The sequence below is a fragment of the Lithobates pipiens genome, unplaced genomic scaffold (genome assembly GCF_037356315.1).
Source record: "Lithobates pipiens isolate NorthernLeopardFrog02 unplaced genomic scaffold, aLitPip1_a1.2 Scaffold_19, whole genome shotgun sequence".
Lineage (NCBI taxonomy): Eukaryota > Metazoa > Chordata > Amphibia > Anura > Ranidae > Lithobates > Lithobates pipiens.
In genome coordinates, this window is record NW_027507764.1 from 69,351,940 (window position 1) to 69,360,764 (window position 8,825).

General features: G+C 41.9%; 1 protein-coding gene across 1 annotated transcript in view; it reads left to right on the forward strand.

Moving 5' to 3' along the window:
* FAM171A1 (family with sequence similarity 171 member A1) overlaps window positions 1-6,100 on the forward strand; it is a 174,740-nt gene extending 168,640 nt beyond the window's left edge. The window contains exon 8 of the mRNA XM_077490850.1: window positions 2,548-6,100. Within this exon, the coding sequence (XP_077346976.1) occupies window positions 2,548-4,117 (1,570 nt within the window). The 3' untranslated portion in view covers window positions 4,118-6,100. The remainder of the gene's footprint in view (window positions 1-2,547) is intronic.
* The last annotated feature ends 2,725 nt before the right edge of the window (window positions 6,101-8,825 follow it).

Consider the following 8,825-nt stretch of genomic DNA (forward strand, 5'->3'; position numbering starts at 1 on the left):
CCCCTTTAATAAGGGGGCCCCGGATACCGGCCCCCCACCCTATGTGAATGAGTATGGGGTACAATGTACCCCTACCCATTCACCTGTGAAAAAAAGTACAAAAAAAAAACACAACACAGGGTTAAAATATTTTATTGCACAGCTCCGGGGGTCTTCCGTCTTCGGGGGTCTTCTCGCCGGACTCCTCCGCTATCTTCTTGTAGCTCTTTTGCTAGCGGAGGAGTCCGGCTTTCTTCCTCCCCGCCGCCGGCCTCTTCTCCCGACTTCGGGGGTCTTGTCCCCCTCTTCGGTTCTTCTGCCGGGCCACCGCGCCTTCTTATAGCTCTTTTACAGGCGGTGGCCCGGTCTTCTGTCGCCGCTGTCGCTGTCGCCGCCTTCCGTTCTTCTTCTTCTTCCCCAGGAGATGTTGCCTCGACGATCTCTCCGGCCGGAATGCCAGAGCCGCGCTGCGCGGCCACTTATATAGTGACAATGGGGCGGTGTCACATGGTATATGTCACATGGGTTGGTCACATGGTGACCCCGCCCCCTTACAATGTCATAGTCCCCATGTGACATCAACCCATGTGACCAACCCATGTGACATATACCATGTGACACCGCCCCATTGTCACTATATAAGTGGCCGCGCAGCGCGGCTCTGGCATTCCGGCCGGAGAGATCGTCGAGGCAACATCTCCTGGGGAAGAAGAAGAAGAAGAACGGAAGGGGCGACAGCGACAGCGGCGACAGAAGACCGGGCCACCGCCTGTAAAAGAGCTATAAGAAGGCGCGGTGGCCCGGCAGAAGAACCGAAGAGGGGGACAAGACCCCCGAAGTCGGGAGAAGAGGCCGGCGGCGGGGAGGAAGAAAGCCGGACTCCTCCGCTAGCAAAAGAGCTACAAGAAGATAGCGGAGGAGTCCGGCGAGAAGACCCCCGGAGCTGTGCAATAAAATATTTTAACCCTGTGTTGTGTTTTTTTTTGTACTTTTTTTTCACAGGTGAATGGGTAGGGGTACATTGTACCCCATACTCATTCACATAGGGTGGGGGGCCGGTATCCGGGGGCCCCCTTATTAAAGGGGGCTCCCGGATTCCGATAAGCCCCCCCGCCCGCAGACCCCGACAACCAACGGTCAGGGTTGTCGGGAAGAGGCCCTTGTCCTCATCAACATGGGGACAAGGTGCTTTGGGGTGGGGGGGCCGCGCGGCCCCCCCTTCCTCAAGGCACCCCCCCATGTTGAGGGCACGCGGCCTGGTACGGCTCAGGAGGGGGGGGGCGCTCGCTCGCCCCCCTTTCCTAGCCGGCCGGGTAGCGTGCTCGGACAAGGGTCTGTTGTGGACTTTGGGGGGGACCCCCACGCCGATTTTTTTCGGCGTTGGGGTTCCCCTTTAAGTCCATACCAGGCGGCGGGCCAGCGACGTCTCCTTCGCGGGCCCCGCCTACCTGGAGACACGCTCGAAATGAGCGGACTTTCCTCCGCGTGTGTGGGCGAGTCCGTTCATTTTAAAATTTGAGCGGATTGTTTGGCGGACTTAGTCCGCTGTAATTAGTCCGCTCAAAAAGTGCCGTGTGTGGGCAAGTCCGTTCATTCAAAAGTTTGGACGGACTGTCTGTCGGATTGTCTGACGAACTTAGTTGGGCAGACAGTCCGCCCGTGTGTACGCGGCCTAAGTGCTGACTGCTTAAGTATAAGATTACATTTGTATGTTCAAACACAAACTACTCGCATAAAGATGATAAAAACACAACATGTAAAGCCGATAATATAGTGTTAGTTCCATAGGGCAGCAGCGGGTGACGTCATACATAGCTCCTCCTCTGTACGCGTTACGTTTAATCAGAACTTCGACGTCACCGGACTCCTCCCCCCTTCCTTTCGTTAGCAGACGGAGGCACTTGGGGAAGGGGGAGGAGTCCAGTGATGTTTATGTCCGTGATGTCACCTTAACTCCCTGAAGACCCGGAAGCTGGCGGAGAGGTGAGTACCGATCAAAAGAATTTTGAGCTATCAAAAAAATGAATCGATGAATTAATCTTTAATTTCCACAGCCCTACTAATAAGTGAAATAATTTTAAAATAGAACACCAGGCAGACATAAAATACGCTAATTATCGCATATTGTATTCATTAACACATCTTTAATTGTATTTTTATAAAGTATGCAGAGCAATTTGGCCTGGTATCTGCCTCTTGAAGTCTCTGTACAGCAGATTTTAGACTGTAGGATGGAGAAGCAGTCTATTAGTTGTGCTGCAGTGCAAGTAGAATGGTGATAGGAGGGGAGAGCAGAGTGACAGAAAAAATTGAGCTTGTCAGATTGTAGGGAAGAGATTTGTGAGTGTTCCTGAAATACAGCATTAAAAAAACAGGTATTTTGCCTTGCCAGGCTGGGCTGTATAAACCTCACAATTGGATGTGCAGAAATACCTTTAGAAAAAAAAGTCCTTTTTCAGGTAAAAGAGCTCCCTTATATGCCTTTCAGATGTGTATTTAGTGTTAATCCTGAACTTTTACATAATCCTTTTTTGTTTTATAATCTGATCCACTTCTCTGTTTTGATAGGAGGAAATGTTTAAAGCCTCGCCATCCTCATCGTAAGCTTCAGATCTCTTCTGCTTTGGACTCCTCCAAGAAGGATCAGGCCACCTCTATGTCCCACATCAATTTGATTAGCCCTGGCCACATGGAGATGATTTCCTCAAGTGGCGAGGCAGATATACATACCCCAATGCTCAAGCCTTCCTATAATACCTCACGGGATTTTAGCTCCAGAGAAGAGCTGCTTTCCCAACAGGACGAGAAAAGCCGAATGTCGTTCGACAACCTGACTCCAAGTGGGACTTTGAGACAGGTGTACAACAAATCTCTGGATCAATTCCTTTTAAAATCAAGGAAGTCAGCTGAAATCTCTGATGGGTACGTGTCTCCTATGAACGACGATTACCGTCGGAGCTACAACTCGGTTATCTGCCAGCCTTTGTTTGAAAATAAAGATCAGCTGTCCACAACTAATGTTTCAGCAGGAAGCAAGCCTAACCTTCAGGAACAAAGTCACCCCGTGCCTTCTGCTCCTGAAACAGAGCAGGTCATGGACCGACGGCCTAATGAATGTATGTCAAGGTCTGTAGATCACCTTGAAAGGCCAACCTCCTTTCCTCGTCCTGGTCAGCTCATATGCTTTAACTCTGTGGATCAAGTTAACGATAGCGTTTACCGAAATGTCTTGCCTACCTTGGTCATCCCAGCTCACTACATGAAGCTTCAAGCAGAACACCCCTTTGTCAGCCAGCAGTTGATTGTTTCTGCTGAACAACAGTATGAACTTGAGCGGCTCCAAGCAGAGCTGTCCATATCTCACAGCCAACATCCTCAGCCATCCTCGCAACTAAGTTCCCAGGCCGTATCTCAACAACACTTGCAAGATGGAGAAGGAGTAGAGTGGAATGGGCAAAACACTGTGATGTCTGAATCGGTTTCTATCCCTGCTTCCCTTAATGATGCTACCATTGCTCAACTTAACGGTGAGGTACAGCTTTTGACAGAGAAAGCTCTGATGGAGCTTGGCGGTGGCCGACCATTGCCCCATCCCCGTGCCTGGTTTGTGTCTCTAGATGGTCGAACAAATGCACACATTAGACATTCATATGTTGATCTCCAAAGAGCAGGAAAAAATGGCAGCAACGATGCCAGTTTAGATTCTGGTGTTGACATGAATGAACCAAAATCTGGGCGCAAAGGAAGAGGAGAAAAGTTTGCTTTCCTACAGCAGCAGCACCCAACCCTAATGGAGCACCAGCAAAAAGACCCGACAGTGTCAGACAGCCCAGCCTATACTCAGCTGGTGTATTTAGATGATATGGACCAAAGTGGTAGCGAATATGGCACAGCTGTATGCAGCCCTGAAGATAACAGGGCTTTCAACGAGGCACCGACAAGGAGGAGCGGTGGCCAGTTACCCAGCCTTCAGGAAGAAACTGTTAAACGAACTGAAGATTCCTCACCTGTGCCATTAAACAGTCCCGAACACGAGTACTCCATCAACGATGATTGTTCTGATGACCAGGGAGAGAACAAAAAAAGTCCTTGGCAAAAGCGGGAGGAGCGACCGCTTCTGGCTTTCAACATGAAATGAGTTGACGCACCACAAAGTGGGCTCAAAAAAAATTGCCAAATATCCTTTCTTTGGAAATATTTAATTTGTAGGGTTGGGGGTTTGACTATGACATGAGAACTGATCAAAGACTGAGTGGTTTAATTTTTTTTTTTTTTTAATTCGATACAAGGAGTGCATTTTATGAAACCTTTAACTGTTCATGAAAAAAGGGACAGCCCAGAGTAGCGCTATCTCAATCCTTTTATTGTCTTTTTTTTTTTTTTTTTTTTTTTTTTTTTACCAGTGGCTAAAGATTTGAAGAATATGGAACTTTTTATTTCACGTGATAGGTTCTGACCACTAACCTCCCAAGAATGGGGAGCATGTGACAAGTTTGTAGTTCTGAAAACCAATATTATAACAGTGTTCACTGTACCTCAGCATTGTACAACAGAATTGATATTCAGTATCATAATGTAGACATTTTTGAAAAAACAAAAGGCTATGCATTGATGCTTATACACCAACTGACATTTTTGCTTAGGCGCTGCTTTTTTTATTTTTAATAAGGCTGTAAAAAGAATACTTTTTTTTTGTTTTGCATTATAACCTGCTTTTACCTTCTTTACTCTCTTCGTTTTGTAATGTATTTCTACAGAAAAAGATGTGAGTTGAACTTTTTTGGTATTAATCTTCTTTTACAGTTTTTTTTTTTTTCCTAAACTGACGAATTGAAACAAAGTGCATTGTCCGTTTGTCTACGTAGAATTTGATCCCTATTCTCAAAGTGCCTTTTTAATAGCTTCCCAAAAGTTTAAAGGTTTGTGTACACAGGTAGAATCATATTCTTGTCCTCCTCCTGCTAAACTGGAGAATTTAGCTGGCATTACTGCAATCACTGATGTCTACAATAAAATAGTCTGTTGCATTGCTTTCTGTATAACTCCTAAATGGCCCCAAGGTTGGTAGTGCAGGCCTACAATTTGGTCCCTTAAAGAGGTGGGGCAGAACTTGCATGACTTTGTCAATACGCCACATTTAGGTCAGAACTGAAATGCTTCCTAATTTTTATATTTTTATTTTTTACATTTTTAGCCTTTTTACTTTTTTGGTATACAGTTCTGTGCATTACCACATTTTGAGAGATTTTTTTGCCCATTCAAGGTAAAGTGAAAGTTTCTCTTGAAAACTATTCCCCCCACCCAATGATGGTTGCCTTCTCCCCCACTATTCCATTTCTTCTTTAGAGCTGGAACTCTATGTATGCTCCGTGTCTGAGCTTACACTGCGTTAACTTCCTTCGAGTCTGACCATGTCATAGTCTGGCAATTGGCCACTCAGGCCTGTGTACTGTATATTAAGAGAGGAGTCACATGCTCCTCCATACCCAGAAGCATTGGGAATTTAATGAGGGCTCCAATGGGATGGTTGGAGGAGTACAACAAAGGTGAGTATCAGGTGGTGGGTTCTTGCCTTTTAATAGGACTAATTTTAATGACCCTAGAGGTGTTAAAAACCTTCTTGTATTTAGCAGGAGATATAAATTAACAGGAGGCAGAGGATTTATATACTGCTTGTGTGCACAAAGCTGATTTCATCCATTTTTAATAAACTATTATTTTATTTTTATTTTTTTTTGCTTTTTTTAATTTATTTTTTATTTTATTTCCTCCGCTTTTTTTATGTTTTTGCATGCCCCAGAATCCATCTCGGCTCAGTCCATCTCATTTGAGTACAAAGTATGCTTTTCACTACCATTGTGTACTATAGAATTCCACGTAGCTGAAGAGAACTAGGAGACATCTAGACCCCCCTTAGTGTCACAAGCATATTGTTAATGTAAATAGTTTTTTTTTCTGTTACTTTAGAAGCTGATACCTCTGCCCCTTGTTGACTTGGACTTGGGATGTGAGGACAATTATCTAACATTCTGAAGTGCTGGAATGACTTTTCTGTGCATTCTCTTTAATGAACTGCTTGGTTATACAAGAATTATAATTAAAATAAACCTTTTAAAACTTTTTTTGGTGTTTTATTTTTTTGTCTGGGTTTATTGACATAGTTTAAGGAATATTGAAATGGGTACTGATAAACCTGAGAATCAAGGGCACCACATCCCCATAGTACATATTGTATACATTTTCGGGAAAGGGGATTTTAAAGGTGCCAAAACACACACATGATACAAAACATATTAATAAAATCAAAAAAAGCTGTGCTATACAAAATAAAAATATAAAAATTTAATTAAATTACAAATTGTCCATATATTGTGTCAAACCAATTAAGGCCAGATAACGTGATCACAAATAAATAAAAAATCACAAAGTCTCTGAATTAATTAATTAATGAACACCACGGTGCACATGCATGAACTCCAAAAGTGTGCCCAATCACCCAGAAGTAGATTGTGCTTACCAAATAGCAAGCATTAAAGGCGATCAGCTAAACCCAGCCTAGGGCCTCTAAGCTTGCAGATGTCCACACCTTGGATAGGGACCACATATAGTTAAAAGCTGCGTCCAACAAACAAGGTCCGTACTCTGTCAAAAATGGCTCCAAAAAGAGAGAGGGACCACCATAGCGTAATACGTTCAAACAATATACAAAATTCATTCTTAGGAATAACACTTACAAAAGTAAATCGATAAAATGCAGTAAAACGATAAAATGCCGGCATATACACGAAGCCTGTTCTATTCGGATGGTGTGGTGAGGTCACTACGTGCCTTCCTCCAGACGTGTTTCGTCATCAACCAGACGTTTTCAATAGTGAACAGGCAACGTAGTGACTCAACATCCTAAATAGGAGATCCAAGCCTCGTTCTGGGTCACAAGTAAGTGGATCGATAGACCCAATATTGAATATGGGCAAATTTTCCTTTACTCCCAGAGACAATGATACTCAAATACACAGCACTTGCATAGGCAAAAAAATGGGGTAAGAAAATAAAATAAAATGGAAATGAACCTGGAATATAATATACAAGGGTTAAGATGTCACTTTACTCGTCGCAGTCCAACTCCAAATAAACATTAACCCCTCATACACTCAAAACTGAAAAAATAGATCAAAACGAATTAATTAAAATTACTAGCGTATAATGACTCAAGAATCCATAGTGTCCAATGTGTGTGTGTATGTATATCGAATACACATAAGAGTGTATAATAAGAATAAATGTAGATATAAAAAAAAACCTCAGTTATATGAAAATATAAATAAAAATCAATAAAGATTAATATATTCAAAAATGTATATATATAGAAAATATGTATTAGTGAAACCAGATAATTCTGTGGAAAAATCTATTATAATTAAAAAAAATTATTCAATAATATATTTTAAAAAAATTATGTGAAATGGAAAAGTTTATAATGCTCTTGTGAGAGGCAAATTTAATATGAGAAAAAAATTGGATGAAAAATTAGGACGAAAAAATAAATGAAAAAAAAATTATAACATAATAAAAATAAGAATAAATAGATAAATCAATTTACAAGGGCTTGCACCCTTCATTAGGAATTGATATGGCCCATGTCACTAAAAATTATTAAATATAGAAAATTTCTATATTCACCCCAAAAAGGTTATATAATATATGATTAATTTTAATAGTGATCCCATATTGGTGTCTCAGAACAAGTTCACATATAATCATAAAAAGAATAATAATATGAATTATCTATAAAGTCGTTGACATCAGTGTCTATATTAAGCCCATAAGGTGCATAAGTTTTTAATCTGTGGATCCAAGCCATTTCAAGTTTTAAGATTTCCCTCACCAACCAACTACTCCTCCAGTGGGCCCTGTACTTGTCAATCCCTAAAAAAATAGACCCTGAGGGTCTTTATCATGTGTCGATAGGTAGTGCCTAGAAACTAAGTGATTTTTAAAACCTGTCTTGATATTGGTGATGTGTTCATTAAGGCACACTTAGTGCTACCCACATATTGCAAGCCACAAGGGCATTGCAACATGTATACAACCCCCTCAGTAGCACAAGTAATGAAAGGCTTAATTGTATATGATTGCTGTGTACTGGTAGAGATAAAAGTGGTAGTGCGTCTGAGTGCACACACTCTACATCTTTTGCACTGATAAAACCCAGTCAGCTGGTTAAAAAAGCTAGATTTGACAATAGGTTGATTCAAAATATTAGGAGCAATACGTTTTTTTTTAAAAAGGGTGCCCCCTAAAAATAACCCAAGGTTTTTCTGGCAATATTTTGTTCAACACTATATCGCTTTTTACAACATGCTAGTGTTTAAAAATTAAAATTTTTACACTGTTATCTTGCACAGAGTAGGCCGTAACAAAGGGTGAACAGGAAGTGAGGAAGTCGTCTTGGCGAGGTTTTCTCTCCCCAAGTAGGTCAACCCTATTTATTGTTTTGATGTTATCCAGGGTGTCATTTAAAGCTTCCCTTGAATAACCCTTCACCAGGAACTGATTAGTAAGAACTCCAGCTTGTGCTAAAAAATCAGTCTGGTCAGAATAATTCCTCTTAAGCCGCAAATATTTGCTTTTTGGGACCGCCTCCAACCATGAGAGATGGTGGCAGCTATCCACAGGAATGAAAGAGTTCCTGTCTGTAGGTTTGAAAAAAGTGGACGTGGCTAGGCTTTCTCCTCTGACACAAATTTTGAGATCCAAAAAATGTATCTGTTTGGCTACACTCATAGGTCAAATGGATACCTCTCTGATTACTGTTAAGGAAGGACATGAACTCCTGCAATGCAAGT